The 14,988-nt window shown below is 41.7% G+C and overlaps 1 protein-coding gene and 1 pseudogene across 2 annotated transcripts; both read left to right on the top strand.

The window, feature by feature from the left end:
- Positions 1 to 499: 499 nt before the first annotated feature.
- LOC139536128 (NCK-interacting protein with SH3 domain-like) lies at positions 500 to 9,030 on the top strand. Of its 2 annotated transcripts, none has more exons than XM_071336336.1 (13): positions 500 to 890; positions 2,060 to 2,172; positions 2,617 to 2,794; positions 2,933 to 3,008; positions 3,173 to 3,720; positions 3,987 to 4,157; positions 4,439 to 4,525; positions 4,753 to 4,891; positions 5,600 to 5,680; positions 5,809 to 5,937; positions 6,307 to 6,396; positions 6,561 to 6,733; positions 6,914 to 9,030. In XM_071336336.1, the coding sequence occupies exons 1-13, from the start codon at positions 720 to 722 to the stop codon at positions 7,130 to 7,132; spliced, it is 2,175 nt and encodes a 724-aa protein (XP_071192437.1). In that variant the 5' UTR covers positions 500 to 719; the 3' UTR covers positions 7,133 to 9,030. The 2 variants fall into 2 exon arrangements, with proteins under 2 accessions (XP_071192437.1, XP_071192435.1); XM_071336334.1 differs by having other exon boundaries at positions 3,170 to 3,720.
- Positions 9,031 to 9,610: 580 nt separating this feature from the next.
- The window catches only part of LOC139536127 (cAMP-dependent protein kinase type II-alpha regulatory subunit-like), a 51,345-nt pseudogene continuing 45,967 nt past the window's right edge, over positions 9,611 to 14,988 (top strand).

The following is a 14,988-nucleotide window of genomic DNA, read 5'->3' as shown; positions in this document are numbered from 1 at the left end:
ATGTGTCGAATTGCTATGCTTTATCTTGGCCAGGTCGCAATTGCAAATGAGAACTTGTTCTCAACTAGCCTACCTGGTTAAATAAAGGTGAAATATATGTATTTATTTTTTAAACATTGTTACACAATTTAATGGTGCACAGCAATGTGGTATGGAGCTCAAGGTAAGGACCTCTGGCCTCTGCATGCCTCTGGGGGCATCACACCATCCGACCATTTTCGGATCAAGCATACATTGGCTCTTAGCTGTGGTATATTGGCCATATACCACAAATCCCCAATACATAATAAACACATAAAAAAAGTATATATTTACATTAATCTGGAAATAGTTTCCAATGATGGACATAATTATGGCCCTATATCTGATACACATGTGAAGCAAGCTTGCATTAACAGTTGTCTATATATATTGGATTTATATTGTATATTTATATCCTCCGTCAGCTCTGTCATTGATTCATTTGCCTGAATACCAAAGGGGCGTGCCCGCCCGCGTTGTTCTGCGTGCGTGCGCGCCCCCTACTGTGGTACAAGCGAGAGTCGCAAGTTGTAGTACATTGTAAATAGAAAGCAGGAGAGTCATTCGCCCATGTCGTAAATATACATTTCAAATTATCTTCGACTGAGTACATGTAATTAGCTAATTGTGTATTTGCTGAAACAGTCATATATGTGCTTTTGAGGAATTACAAGGGATTTAAAGCAGAAGAAATAGCTATGTATCGGTCTCTGTATGCCTTTCGATCTGCGGAGCCCAACTCGCTCCACTTCGGGTCCGGCGAGAGCTTTCTGATCCTGGAACGCAGCAACAAACACTGGTGGCTCGGCTCACGCTGCAGTTCGGGCGAGACAGGCTACGTTCCCGCTTCTTACATCGAAAGGATTCAGGTATGTTTAACCATGGTTTCTTAACTTTCTTGATTGGTGAACGTGGATTTTGACAAGTATTCCATGCAAGCTTGTTAGCATGATAAAAGAGAGTGGACCAGTCAGTCTAAGAATTGAACGATCGGGAGAGGTTCAATTGCTGCGTTGCATTCCAATAGACCTGACTTCAGCTACTTTTGTGACTTTCTTTCACGTGACAGTCCTACGTGAACTGGAGACATGCTCTGCTGCATTGCCTGTCTTTTGCTAATTTGTTTCTATAGGCTTTTAGCTGCATATTAAGAGTATTTTCCATATTCAACACGACACTATTATATGTGGACGTTTACATGCAAACTGAAAGATTTTTCCAGAATAAACCCAAATGGTCTAATGAGAACGGCTCAGAGAGTCATGCCAAATTCGCAATGCCAGCTGGGTCTGTACCGCAGGGGTAGTTGGGACATAAGCCAAAATGCATGAAAAATGTGGCGACGCATCTGTTATTTGTGTGTCGCGTTTAAAATCTCGTGACTGATGATGAGATTAGAGAAAATACAGTACGTACACAGGATACATTGCTTTTAATCACATAACGCCAATAAAAACTGTAATCTAATGTTTCATGCTTTCTATGGGGAGAGTTCAGTTAGAAGAGCTATGCATAGTTTGTGAAATCTCAGGCCTTTTAGATTAATGCCAGCATCCCATATTCTATACAGCTACACAGCTGGATGCTCCAATGCACTCTTATTTTAGTCAATGAGTTCTCAGTGTGAACTGCATGAGTGTGTTTTGCTGACTTGTGAAATGAAACCACGATCAAGCAGAGCGATGTTCAGTCAGTGTGGATTCCAGGCTATGTCTGACTGTGCAGCAGGATTTTCTGTCTGACTGTGTCCCTGCCTGGGCCGTGTAGGTGAGGTCAGGTTAGGTTAGGTGTCTGTCTGTATCTGGACTGCATTGGTTGGCGTGTTACTGTTCAGAGGGTTTGATTTTGGTTAGATAACTGTGCTGTCCTAGTTTTTTCTGACTGGAGTCCCATTTTGCCCTCCAGACAAATGTTTTTTTTTGTTTCCTTGTTTCGTAATAATTAATGCTGATGTTGAATATTTAACTCTCTCTCTCTCTCTCTCTGCCCTCCTCTCTCCTCTTTCTCTCTCTCTGCCCTCCTTTTCTCTGTGCCCCAGGCTCCAGAGCAGGATGAGGTTTTACAATCTATCGACCGGGCCATCGAAGGGATCCATAACTTGGCCATGAAGAACGGGGGCAAATACAACCTGGAGCAGCGAGACATGCTACAGTGAGTGCAACATTAACACACACACAGACACACACTGATGTGTAGAATCCTCACGCTACAGTTCCCTGATTGGTGCTGATTCCTCATCATCATAGGGTGGCAAGTAGCCTATAGGTTAGAGCGAAAGGTTGCTGGTTCGAATACCAGAGCCGACAAGGTGAAAAATGTGCCGATGTGCCCTTGAGCAAGTCATGTAACCCTAATTTGCTCCAGGGGTGCCGTAATACTATGGCTGACCCTGTAAAACAACATATTTCACTGCACCTAACCGGTGTATGTGACAATAACTACAAATAAACCTGCATCGCTTTTCTCTGATCAGTTATTTTCATAGGCTGCATCTGAAATGACCCCCTATTCATTACATAGGCTAGTACACTACTTTAGTAGGAATACATTACATTTCAGACATAGCCATTTACTCTCTCTTTGCGTCTGGAACAGGAAGTTGATCCATCACAGGAAGGAGACCCTGTCAAGGCGAAGTCCAACTCCATCCAGTCCTAAGCAGGGCCTGTCCTCCTCTACCAGCGAACTGTCCCTCAGCCACAACCCTCAACCACTCAATGGGATCAGCCGCACAATGTCAGAGAGTACTGACAATGTACAGGGGATTTACCAGGTCTTGGATTGCATTCATTCACACCAAAAGAAGAATACATGATAGTCCATTTCATGATAGTCAAATTTTTTTTTGAGGAGGCTGAGACATATAACTGATTTCCTGATATTTACTCTGATTTACTGTTATGTCTTGCAGGTGCCTCCTCAGCCCCGTCGTGCAGCACCCATAACTCCGCCTCCTCCTGAGAAACTAAGAGCCAGCCGACACCCAGGTGACTGTCTCATCGTCACCATGGAGACACAGCTACTCATCTTCTCTCCACACACATCTTCTTTCCACTCAGACACACACACACTACTCATGCCATCTACTGCAACTTCTACTCTATTCTCTCTCGCTCCTCCTTATTCTTCCTCATTCTCTCTGTCTCAGCAGAGTCATCCATTCCTCCTCCTACTGGCCCCGCCACTGCTGCAGGGACTGGCCTGTCCCCCTCTGTCAGCTCTGCCTCCCTGGACTCTGGTTCCTCCCACTCTGTGGTGTCCTCTGATGTCAGCCTTCCAAGCGTTGCCAGCACCCCGCCCCCAGTGCCAAGCCGTGTGAAGCCCCCGCCCCCTCCTCCAGACGACCTACCTCCCTCTGACCCCTCTCCCCAGCCAGCTCCCTCAAAGAAGGGCCCCGCACCCCAACCTCAACCTCAGCCCACTCCCCCACCACAGCCCAGCACTGAGGACCAATCAGAAACCGACTGGCCTCTTGCCCCGCCCTCTGTCGCTGAAAGCCCCCCCGGCAGCCCCACTCACTCAGAGCCTGTCCCCGGGACAACAGGGGCGGAGCTTATCGAGCTGGTGAGGAGGAACACGGGCCTGAGTTACGATCTGTCTCGGGTAGCGGTGGGTGTGGTCGTGGGTCACCTGCAAACTACCATACCTCAAGCCTCATCTGACTTAGAGAAAGTCCTCCTCTCATTGGTAGAGAGCAAGGTCAGTTACATAATCGTCTAGTTGCAGAATGTCAACTTACTTGCTCCAATACACAATATTTCATGTTATAACCCCAACCTTTAGAAAGTTAAGCTGTTATACGTGTACATTATACTTGTACATAACAGGAAAGTCTGCAAATTAAAATGCTCTTTATACCAATTATAACAGTGACAATGTTTCGATCCGATGTGGATCTTTGTCAGGTCGAACCGATTCCATGTGCACATAACATACCCCAAAATAACCTAGACTTCTCCCTGTAGGATCAGAGTTCGGCGTTGCCACAGGGACAAGTGTGTCACGATGAACAGCGCTTGGAGGTCATCTTAGGCGACCTTGCCCGTCACTTTGATGACTCTCAGCAGCGCAGCTGGGCTCTTCACGAAGACCACTCTCTCATTGCATGTTACCTGGAGGAGCTGCTGAAGATACTGGTGAGATATGTGCACTCAGGGAAAGTTGACTCAGGACTGACACCTGGGTTGTATTCAGTAGACGCCAAACGGAAGACAACGGACTGAAATGGGGAGGGACTGCCTGAATGTGTCCAATAAGAAACGCTTGTCTTCGTTTTCCGTTGCAAAATGTTTCGCTACGGTGTGCACTAATGAATACGACCCTGGACAAAGGGATTCCTCATAGATGATATGATAGTATTACCACTGAGACCTTTGGTAACTGTTGAATCTAAGGAAGATGGTGTTTGTGTCCCCAGACAGATGCAGATCCAGATGTGTGTAAGAGGATGTGCAGGGTCAACCACTCAGAGCCAGTGCTGTCACTAGTGACCTATTACCAGATGGTAAGATATTCTACATGTCACTCACTACCAGACCCTGTGTTACCCTGTCATCCTGTTTCCCACCCAAGAGAGCCACAATGTAAACAATATTTTATCATTGCATTATTTTTAAACGTGTTGTTTGTGGTATGAATCAACTTAATTATCATAGATGAGTGATGTTTCACCGGCATGTTGTAAATTCATAGTTGCATAGTAACAGTGTTACTTCATGTGTCACTGTGCAGGAACACCGAGTGTCTCTACGCCTGCTGTTGCTCAAGGTGTTTGGGGCGATGTGTAGCCTGGACTCTGCCCTTATCTCCACCCTCCTCAACTCCATCCTGCCCATGGAGCTGGCCAGAGACCTGCAGACAGACACACAGGGTGAGAAGGCCTCCTCTATCACTTCCTTTTCCCTCTCTCTTTCTCTCTCAATTCAATTTCAATTAAGGGCCTTCATTGGCATGGGAAACATGTTTACATTGCCAAAGCAAGTGAAATAGATAATAAGCAAAAGTGAAATAAACAATAAAAAATGAACAGTAAACATTACACGCACAACTTCCAAAAGAATAAAGACATTTCAAATGTCATATTATGTCTATATACAGTGTTGTAATGATGTGCAAATAATTAAAGTACAAAAGGGAAAATAAATAAACATAAATATAGGTTGTATTTACAATGGTGTTTGTTCTTCACTGGTTGCCCTTTTCTAGTGGCAACAGGTCACACATCTTGCTGCTGTGATTTCACACGGTGGTATTTCACCCAATACATATGGAAGTTTATCAAAATTCGATTTGGTTTTTGAATTCTTTGGGGGTCTGTGTAATCTGAGGGAAATATATGTCTCTAATATGGTCATACATTTGGCAGGAGGTTAGGAAGTGTAGCTCAGTTTCCACCTCATTTTGTGGGCAGTGCGCACATAGCCCATCTTCTCTTGAGCATCTCTCTCTCTCTTTTCTCTCTCTTTGTGACCTCTGTCTCCTTCCTCATATCTTTCTGTTTCAGTCTCTTTTATTTAGCATCTCTGTGCCCCTCTCTCTTTCATGAATGTTTGTATGTCTGTGTTTTATCTCTCCCCAGAACATCAGAAGATGTGTTACACAGCCTTGGTCCTGACTATGATCTTCTCTATGGGGGAGCAGGTGCCCTATCACCACTATGGTATGAACAATATTACATAGGACCACTATGTTGCTTTAGAATACTTACAAACTGCCATCACATTATCGATCAATATGTTCAAACTCAAAGCTGAAAATGTATCTGTCTGTCTATCTCTCCCTCCATAGAGCACTTAAACGCTAGTTTTGTTCAGTTCCTGCTAGATGTGGTTGAGGACGGTCTTCTCTCTGACCCCACAGAGCAGCTCCCTGACCTCTGTGTCAATCTCATCCTGGCCTTTAACCTGCACCTCATAGGTGAGAGGACACAGGCTTTAGACAGAACATACACCTTTTATTTTAACAGTTGTCTTCACCACTCTTAAAGGGGTACTTCACCACTCTTTAACTTCATATTCATAGTCTGTAGCTCCATACCAGTTCAATGTGAAAACAGTGATTTTCTGTGTCCTATATTTAATCAATATGAGGTTAAAAAGTGGTGAAGGGGAATTTTCCCTATTGACTGCTTTTATGTATTATGGCAAAGGGGACACAAGCGTTCTTTCTCTTTATGTATTATGGCAAAGGGGACCCAAGCGTTCTTTCTCTTTGTTTTACCTGTGAGGTGTGATATTTGTGCTAATGTTGTTGTTTCAAGGTGTGTATGTTCTTTCTTGCTCTCAGTGCCCAGCAGCAACGTGATAATGCAGACTGTAGTCAAGAAGAACGTGAAGATCTTCTCTGAGAAAATAGTGCTTCTACTAAACAGAGGAGGTGAGACACACACCTTTGTTTACATCGACGATATTCAATACGATACAGTGTGAATCCATTCCAAGTCCTTTGCCGTTTCTTTTCGGTTTCTTCTTTCTATGCTTATTTTTTCACTTTTCTCTCTGTCTACCCTCTCTTACTTGTTATTTCTCTCCTCTCTCCAGATGACCCTGTGTGTGTCTTTAAACATGCTCCCCCTGCCCCACACTCAGTACTTAAGTTCCTGCAGGATGTCTTCGCCAGCCGAGACTCTTCAGACATCTTCTACCGCACGGACATGATGGTGATGATAGACATCGCTGTTCGATGCATCTCTGACCTCTCACCTGGGGACAAGGTGAGACTGATATGCACGCTCACACACCACACTTCCCATTGGCCAGCCAGCCTGGGACCTAAGCATGGCTGAGTCTTATGTTTAGCTAGATAAATGCATCCTCAAAAGGAATGTGAACTGTATAATGACTGTGCTTGCTAATGGGTTCACATTCTCGCTCTCTCTCTTCTTCCCCCCCAGTTGAGGATGGAGTACCTCTCCCTCATGCACTCCATCATACGCTCCACAGACTACCTGGAGCACCGGCACCGCCTCTCCGACCTGCAGGGCGCACTGCAAAGGATTCTGAGAGAGGAGGACAACTCAGGAGCGGACGAGGGCGGGGCCACAGCTAAACAGATGGATAAGCTAATAGTGCAGGAGATGTACAAGGAATTCCCTCAGATCAGCGAGAGCTAGGAGGACTGAATATGACAGTGGTGATGTGCACTCATCCAGTAGTCTGCTCCTTTATACTGAGGGATGGTACTGAGGAACTTCCTAGGATTAAGAAAGGACTGTAGACCGCTACTTAGTTTCTGAGATAACATACTGTTACACTTGACTTGAACCCTCCATCATAAGGGCTAAAGCCCTTATGATGTAATCCCTTGTACTGAGGGGCCAGCCTACAGTGTTTTATGTAGGGCCTTGTAACCCTGGTATTAGTGTACTGTATTCTGTAGATCAGTGGTTCTCAATCTTGGTCCGGGGACCCAAAGGGGTGCACATTTTAGATTTTGCCTTAAGACTACACAGCTGATTCAAATGATCAACTCATCATCAAGGTTTGATTTGAATCAGGTGTGTAGTACTAAGGCAAAAACTAAAATATGCACTCTTTTGGTTCCCAGGACCAAGATTGAGAACCACTGCTGTAGACCACTTCTTTATCACTCATTCTTATTCCTCATCACATGGCATGGCCTCAGTGTGTTCAATGAAATGAAAAGACAAATGAGCCAATACACTGATAACAAAAGATTCTGGGCCGGTTTCCTGAACACAGATTAAGCCTAGTTCTCTAAACTAAAAAGCATGCTCAGTGGAGAATCTCCATTGACTATGCTTAATCTGTGTCTGGAAAACAAGCCCTTTCTCAACAAGACATTCTAGACTTTGAGGTTAGTTTTAAAACTCACTATTTATTGCAATGGCAATGCTGCTACGTGGTGAACCTCACTTAATATCTATGGCTGTGATTGTCTGACTGAGCAGTACTTGTTACCATGCTTTCTGCCCTACACTTTATCTATAGTAACCTCCTCTCTAGGCATGGCTAACCTATGACATGCTCTAAGTTCTTCCCAACAAGGCCGCTCCTACTCTGCTCTGCTGCTTGTGCTGTAGATGGAACGTAACAGCACTGTAATAACAAGGCTGTACCAAGTAACAACAAGCTGTAACACGTCGCTTCTACATACTAAGCCTTGACTAACTTCCTATATGGTTATGGCTCTGTGAAAGGGAATGGTGTTTCCACTGGTAGTTATTTATTAGTACGAAGTAATAAGGGATTGATATGTTTCGATTGTTCAGTATTACTTCAACTGCAGTCTGGGGTTAACTAAGTGACTTGTCACCAAACGCGATTGATTGCTTTTCCTTGATCATGTTGGTACGAAATCTATCTCAGTTATCAGTCCCGTCCTTAAGATGGCACTCCACTCTGCCCCCTACTGTATAATTCAACCCCTTACTGAGGAGAATCTGAGAATCACTGTACAAGACACAAAGGACATTTTAGTTTCCACCCATTTTGCAGGACACATCCATTTTTTTTCACATGGCAAGTCTCACTCTCTTAATGACTTCTCTAAGTCACTGTCTCCCACTCTATCAAAGCTTTTTCTCCCTTGTATCATAGGTTATTTTTACTCAGCTGTTAGAGCTAATAGTGGAAGTGTTTCTGTGGCAAAATGTTCTAGTGGCCATCATGATACACATATACTGTACCCTTTAACATACTTAGTGTTGACTTATTTTAACATGGGATATACCAGTGTACTCTGTGATATGTGTTTTTATTATCCTGTGTTCATGCATAAAGCTATGCATGTGTCTGTGAGTGTCTATGTACGGTGTGTGTATATTTTTGTAAGTGTGAGAAGGTGTATGTGTATGGTTTCCTGTTGTTTAATCATTGTCCTTTGGACCTCTTTTGTCCCTTAAAGCCACCACTGTGTTATAGTAATAAAACCAATTGATCTATTTTCCCAATTAAATATATTTGAAATGGTTGTTCAGAGAGAGGCGATGGTAAGAAAGTGTATTTTCTTAATGTTTATAATCTACTAATAAACAAACATCTCAATGAATAGTGGTCCAGTTTTGTGTGTGTGTATATGTGTGCTGTACTTGTTTTGCATTTAAATAATATTTGTTTTATGGAGGGGCATCCTTAGCAAAACCCAAGTATTTTAATTTGAAATAGTATTTGTAGAAGTATGTCCAAGAATTGCATTAAAATTCTTCCTGTAGTGTATGTTTACAAATAATATGGAGAGTTTATGGTAGAACTCTAAATTTAAGAGGGACCAAAGCAAATGTGTAATCATTTACTCGGTCCGGGCACATATATGGGTGAAATGCTTCTACACCTGCATTGCTTGCTGTTTGGGGTTTTAGGCTGGGTTTCTGTACAGCACTTTGTGACATCAGCTGATGTAAGAAGGGCTTTATAAATACATTTGATTGATTGATTGAAAATGTCCGTACTGGATAAAACACGACGGTGGATGTCAAGAAAATATATCTACCTCTCATTTGAACCGATAGTGGTGACACAGGGACCGGTTAGCTAGCTCGTTATTTCCCCCAAATAGCTGCTGGTCGTAAAGACGCAACATTTTGTGTTTATTTTCTTGTTAGCTAGCTGTCTTTTCTTGAACAGAAACCATGTCTAAATACCAGGCAATAAACCCAGGGAAGAACTTCTTCGCTGGGGGCTTTGGAGGTGTCTGCTTGGTCTTCGCTAGACATCCACTTGATACCATAAAAGTAATTATTTCTCGCAAAGTTACTCATTGCTCATCTAGCTGTCTTAAGTTAATAACAAAGTAGCTAGCTGCTAATATCTTGCCTCGCGAACCTAACTTTCATTCGTCTCTGCTGCAGACTGCATTCCTAGCAAAGTAATCAATACAAATGTATCTTTAGAGATGTATAATTGGTTACTGGATGTTAGTTTCCTTGTTCTTTAAATTTCATAGAACTTATGACAGGGACTGTCAGTTTACATAATGAGCGCTTCACTGAGCTGTAGTACTGTGCAGTTTGCGAACGAATCGTTTATTTTGAGCGACGTTTTACTGACTCGAGAGTCATGATTCGTTTTTTCCGAGTGACTCCTTCATTTTAGTCGTTAGTTTGACCTGCTGGCCAACCTGGTGTCAGAGCATTTCGTATGTTTTGTATTAATTTGTGAATGTCCATCACCCATTTCGTATGATATGTTAAGAATTACCAGTTACAAATTTACAAAATGTACTATATGTTACGAATTTGCAAAATGCATGATATTAGCTGACTGGCTAACTAGGCTAGGGGTTAGGGTTACGTTTAGGAGTTAGTTCAAAGGGTTAGTTAACATGCTAAGTTGTTACAAAGTAGATACAATAGTTGTTAGTACTGTAAAAGTTGCTAATGAGCTAAAGTTGTCCATGAGAAGATTTGAACTCACAACCTTTGGGTTGCTAGAGCTTGCGTTATACGCCCACCCATCCACCAAGACCAACACTTCGCTTTGGACTTAAGTAACCGTCTGTTATATCATACTATACTGAACAAAATATATAAATGCAATATGTAAAGTGTTGGTCCCATGTTTCATGACCTGGAATAAAAGATTCCAGAAATCTCTCTAAAATGTTGTGCATAATTTTTTTTAGATCCCTATTGGTGGCATTTCTCCTTTGCCAAGATAATCCATACACCTGATAGGTGTGGAATGTCAACAATCTGATTATGCAGCATGATCATTACACAGCTGCACCTTGTGCTGGGGACAGTAAAGGGGCACTCTAAAATTTGCAGTTTTGTCACACAACACAATGCCACAGATGTCTCAAGTTTTCAGGGAGCATGCAATTGGCATGCTGTCCATTAAAATAACACAAATTGATCAGTGTAGACATTGTTAATGTTGTACATTATTATTTATTTATTTTTATTTAACCTTTATTTAACCAGGAAGGGCTCATTAAGATTTGAAATCTCTTTTTCAAGAGCGTCCTGGTCAAGATAGGCAGCACCAAGTCAGTACACAATTACAGACAGACAACATGAAAAACTAAGTAATCTAGTAAAAACCATAGAATTCACAAGAGTATAACAAAATCATAAAACAGCAAATTAAAAACATTGACAGGTCAGGGAATCAATCTCAAAATCCTTCATCAGTGATTTAAAAACACCAATCGGGATAAGGTCTTCCAGTTTAAAAGTATTTTGTAAGGTGTTCCAAGCCAATGGCGCAGAGTACATAAAAGCCCTTTTACTAAATTCAGTTCGGACATTTGGAACAGTTGGCAGGATAAAGTCCTGCGAATGAAGAGAGTACCCACCACATTTATGAACAATAAAAATGTCCAAATAAAATGGTAGTGAAGCCAAAATGGCTTTGTAAATAGAAGTATACCAGTGACTGAGCCTACGAGTGACTAGAGAAGGCCGGCCAACCCTTGTATATAAAGTGCAGTGGTGCGAAAGGGTTTTGCAGTTTAAAATAAATCTCAATGCGCCATGGTAAAGGGTGTCAATTGATCTCAAACACTGAGCAGAAGCATTCATATATAAAATATCCCCATAGTCTAGTAAAGGCATAAATGTAGCTGATACTAGCCTCCTTTTGGCTTAAAAAAACAGGCCTTATTACTAAAATAAAATCCCAACTTCAAGCTTAAGTTTTTTTGTAAGTTGTTGAATATGCAATTTAAATGAGAGGTTACAGTCTCAATCTCATTGCCCTGACAGGTAGTAATAGGTGAAAGGTTCAGAGATCTATTTCTTGCTTTAGAAAACACCATTAGTTTAGTTTTGTCAGTATTGAGGATAAGCTTCAATTGACACAAGGTATGTTGAACAGTATAAAAAGCAGTTTGCAAGTTTTGTAAAGCTTTTGTGAGAGACGAGGCACAACAATAAATAACAGTATCATCAGCATAAAAGTGAAGTTGCGCATTTTGCAAATTTTTGTCTAAATTATTTATATAAATAGTGAATAAGAGGGGACCGAGTACAGAGCCCTGGGGCACTCCATTACAGACAGACAATTTAACAGACATGAGCCCATCAAATTGAGTGCACTGAGTTCAATCAGACAGATAGTTAGCAAACCATGCAACTGCATGCTCTGAAAGACCTACACTCGACAATCTCACCTCAGTATAGCATGATCAACTGTATCAAAAACCTTAGAGAGACCAATAAAAAGTGAGACACAGTGCTGTTTTTTGTCAAAGGCTTCAGTGATATCATTTAAAACCTTCATGGCTGCTGGTATTGTGCTATGCTTCTTCCTGAAGCCCGATTGGTACATTGATAAAATAGAGTTAGTATATAAAAACTCTTTTAGCTGTTCACTCACAAGGGTTTCAAGTATTTTCACCAGGGGTGACAGCTTTGAGATTAGCCTATAATTATTTAAAAGAGTTGGATCTTGTCACGTTCTGACCATAGTTCTTGTGTGTTTTGCTTGTTTTAGTGTTGGTCAGGACGTGAGCTGGGTGGGCATTCTATGTTGTGTGTCTAGTTTGTCTGTTTCTATGTTTGGCCTAATAAGGTTCTCAATCAGAGGCAGGTGTTTTGTGTTGTCTCTGATTGGGAATCATATATAGGTGGCTTGTTTTGTGTTGGGGTTTGTGGGTGGTTGTTTCCTGTCTCTGTGTTTTCTCTGCACCAGCTAGGACTGTATCGGTTTGCCACTTTTTGTTATTTTGTATTTGTAAGTGTTCTCTGTTTATCGTTTATTAAACATGTTGAGCACTGGCTACGCTGCGTGTTGGTCCGATCCCTGCTACACCTCCTCTTCTCTTGAAGAGAAGGAAGGCTGCCGTTACAGATCTCCCCATTTTAAAAGTGGTAGGACAAATGCTGATTTCCAGATCTTTGGAATGTCATTACATTCCAGGGTTAGATTGAACAGATATGTAAGTGGTTCAGCTATGAAGTCAGCTGCCAGATTTAAAAAGCAGGGATCAAGAAGATCAGGACCTGCAGGCTTTCTCTGATCTAAGGATTTCAGGGCTTTATGTACCTCCTGCACTGAGAATTGTCAAAAAGCTAAACCAGATGATACAAAGTGCTCATTGAAACAATTCAGCATTTCAGTTTTGTCATATACAGCAACAAAGTCCTTCAACACACATGACGGTAATTAATTAACATTACTGTGTCCAGACTTAGACTTAATAGCCTATCAAAACTTTCTCGGGTCATTCAGGTTATCAGTTGTAACAGACAATTCAGACTTGGCCTTCCTGAGAAGAAAATAGCACTTGTTTCGTAACTACCTAAAAAGAAGCTAATCAGCATCAGAACATGATTTCCTTGTTTTAGCCCAGGCTAGATTATGTTTGTGAATAATACAAGAAAGCTCAGAAGAAAACCATGGATTATCCCGCCATTTAACTCTGAGCCTGCGTAATGGGGCATGTTTATTTACTTTTTGGGAAAAAACATAATGAAAGAATTTCCAGGCAGTTTCCACATCAGGAATAAGCTCAATCTTGCTCCAGTCAAAATAAAACAAATCATGAAAGAAAGCCTGCTCATTAAAACTCTTCACATTTCTCTTACGAATAAAGCGTGGGTTTGTCTTACGAACCTTAGTATTTCTAACAGCAACAACAGCACAATGGTCACTTAAATCATTACAAAAAACACCAACCGCAGAACATATGTGGAACATTTGTCAATATCAAATCAATCGGGGTAGATTTATCTGGACATTTGAGATTTGGGCGAGTGGGTGAGTTAATCAACAAGGTAAGATTCATAGAATTACAAAACATTTTTAAATCATCAGACACCGGCTTTAACCAACACCAGTTGCGATCACCAATCAAGATAATTTCACTGTAAAGAAGTTTAGACATAAGGTGCATCAGAGAAGAAAATGCATCACAGAGAGCAGAGGGGGGTCTCTAACAGCCAATCACAGTTATAGAGAGGCCCTTTGAAACCTCAATATTCAAAGCAAGAAATTCCAACTGTTTACAAATAGTTACAGACTTTGCCACAGTTACAAGGAATGTAGTCTTTACATATATAGCCACACCCCCACCTTTCTTAACTCGATCAGTACAATACACATTGTAACCATTTATTCAAATATCCTTATCAAGAACAGACCTGCTGAGCCAGGTTTCAGAAAACACAATTACACCAGCATCAGTTGATTTAGCCCAAATCCTAACCACATCAGTTTTTGACAACAGGCTGCATACATTTTAGTGAAACATACCAAAACCAGATCTAGATTTAAAATCAGAGGGGGTTTTGAGACAATGCATATCAGGGCCAGGGTTAGGTTGCACATTACCTGATATCAACAAAAGAAGAATAACTAGGCACTGTCTTATTTTGCACACTTTGTACAAAATAATAATATGCAGTACTACAGGATATTTCTTAACGTAGCTCTTTATTAGCTAGCTATAACTGGCATGTTCACGTATCGCCAACCAGGATCAAACTGACCATGACCTAACCATTTGGGTGGTCTTAACCAATCATAGCACAGTATGATATGGTGGTAAAATGCATCCAATTACAATTCAGTATGTTTACACATATGCATATTACAGACACCTGTTTAATAACCTTGCACGGCTTCTCTTTTTAAAGAGAATTCTACAAGTGAGTTTCCAGACAATACAAAACAGTCATTTAAAACCATTAGACTTTGGTTGTGACACAAGTTCCTACTGTTCACGCCATGCCACAAATGGATCGTCACCTGGACGAGTGGACGGAGTGAAAAAGAGCTAGGTGCCGCAGACAAAATGTCTAATAGACGGGAGAGCACATTGTCAGATGTGCTCACCCAGTGACAATGTTCGTTTTTTCAAGAGTTCAGTAAAGTCAGTGCACAAAGCAATACCCCGAAAATTGTCCTTTCTCTGAGGGATGTAAGAAATAGAGGCCATGGTAAGGTAAGGGGAGAGAGGGACAGTGTGTATGCATGAATCTGTATGTGAGCGTGTGAGTAGATTGGGTTGATTGAGAAAACGGGTTGGGGATTGTTGAGCTGCCTCTGATAGCCAGGCGGAGAG

This window comes from Salvelinus alpinus, chromosome 12, assembly GCF_045679555.1.
Source record: "Salvelinus alpinus chromosome 12, SLU_Salpinus.1, whole genome shotgun sequence".
Classification (NCBI taxonomy): domain Eukaryota; kingdom Metazoa; phylum Chordata; class Actinopteri; order Salmoniformes; family Salmonidae; genus Salvelinus; species Salvelinus alpinus.
The sequence above is the reverse complement of the archived record's forward strand: the minus strand, read 5'-3'. Positions and strand labels throughout refer to the sequence as shown.

Bases quoted from the DNA above. Each gene is read 5' to 3' on its own strand.
- LOC139536128 (XM_071336334.1), top strand. From the start codon at position 720: ATGTATCGGTCTCTGTATGCCTTTCGATCTGCGGAGCCCAACTCGCTC. The intron at 4,158-4,438 runs GTGAGATATGTG...TTGTGTCCCCAG, and splicing joins AGGAGCTGCTGAAGATACTG to ACAGATGCAGATCCAGATGT. The intron at 5,681-5,808 runs GTATGAACAATA...CTCCCTCCATAG, and splicing joins GGTGCCCTATCACCACTATG to AGCACTTAAACGCTAGTTTT.